At 37.2% G+C, this 771-nt stretch overlaps 1 protein-coding gene across 1 annotated transcript; it reads right to left on the bottom strand.

The window, feature by feature from the left end:
* Positions 1-308: 308 nt before the first annotated feature.
* Positions 309-611, bottom strand: LOC107580909 (spindlin-W-like; the record flags this gene model as incomplete). Its single annotated transcript, XM_016266521.1, has 1 exon — positions 309-611. A coding segment is annotated over one exon (303 nt), but the record flags the coding sequence as incomplete, so codon positions are not given.
* Positions 612-771: the final 160 nt, after the last annotated feature.

Genomic DNA, 771 nt, shown 5'->3' with positions numbered 1-771 from the left:
TTTTATATGGCTATACAGTTTTTATTCATTTTTCTTTTTCTTTCTTTCTTTCTAATTCCTTATTATTTTAAATCAGGATACAAGATCTCTGAGTCTCGAGTTACAGACAATCTACAGAATAACAATTTAAAAGCACCTGATAAAAGCAGCAATTTAAATGTTATTATAAAATTAATTTATAATATTAATTTCAAAATTCATCATTTAAATGTATAATTTTACATTCGAAATGTATAATTTATTTAAACTTGTGAGACATGTGAAAGACGACAGAAACCTTCCAGTACGGTTTTATTTAAAACGTCATCTTATTTACCCGCTTCAGGTAAAATCCGGAGGTCTCCGTCTTTGTAGTCGTCCCAGAGCTGGTACATGTAGAGCACGGGGTCCTTCTCATATGTGATGTAGTACCAGTTGGTCATGATGGGCGCTCGGGACAGGACCATCCCCCTCCATTCGTTCTTCTCTCCGTCCTCCTTCTCAAACAGATGCTCCACGGCTTTTCCCACCAGCTCCTCTGCGTCATGAGGAACCTTGATCTTGTTGTTCACTTCGAAGGGTTTGGAAACACAGCAAAATGACAGTGCATATTCAAGGGTGAGAGGCTGAGTTTTACAGTGATTTTAACCTGGTAAAAAGCTCTGGTTGGAATGTATATTATACATGTATGTAACAGCCAAAACAGCAAAACGATATAAGTCACCTACACTACTGTTCCTACACTTCTGTGTGTATATACAGTGGGGCAAATAAGTATTTGATACACTGCCG

Source organism: Sinocyclocheilus grahami, unplaced genomic scaffold, assembly GCF_001515645.1.
Source record: "Sinocyclocheilus grahami isolate Dianchi unplaced genomic scaffold, SAMN03320097.WGS_v1.1 scaffold50982.1, whole genome shotgun sequence".
In the NCBI taxonomy this organism is placed as follows: domain Eukaryota; kingdom Metazoa; phylum Chordata; class Actinopteri; order Cypriniformes; family Cyprinidae; genus Sinocyclocheilus; species Sinocyclocheilus grahami.
The sequence above is the reverse complement of the archived record's forward strand: the minus strand, read 5'-3'. Positions and strand labels throughout refer to the sequence as shown.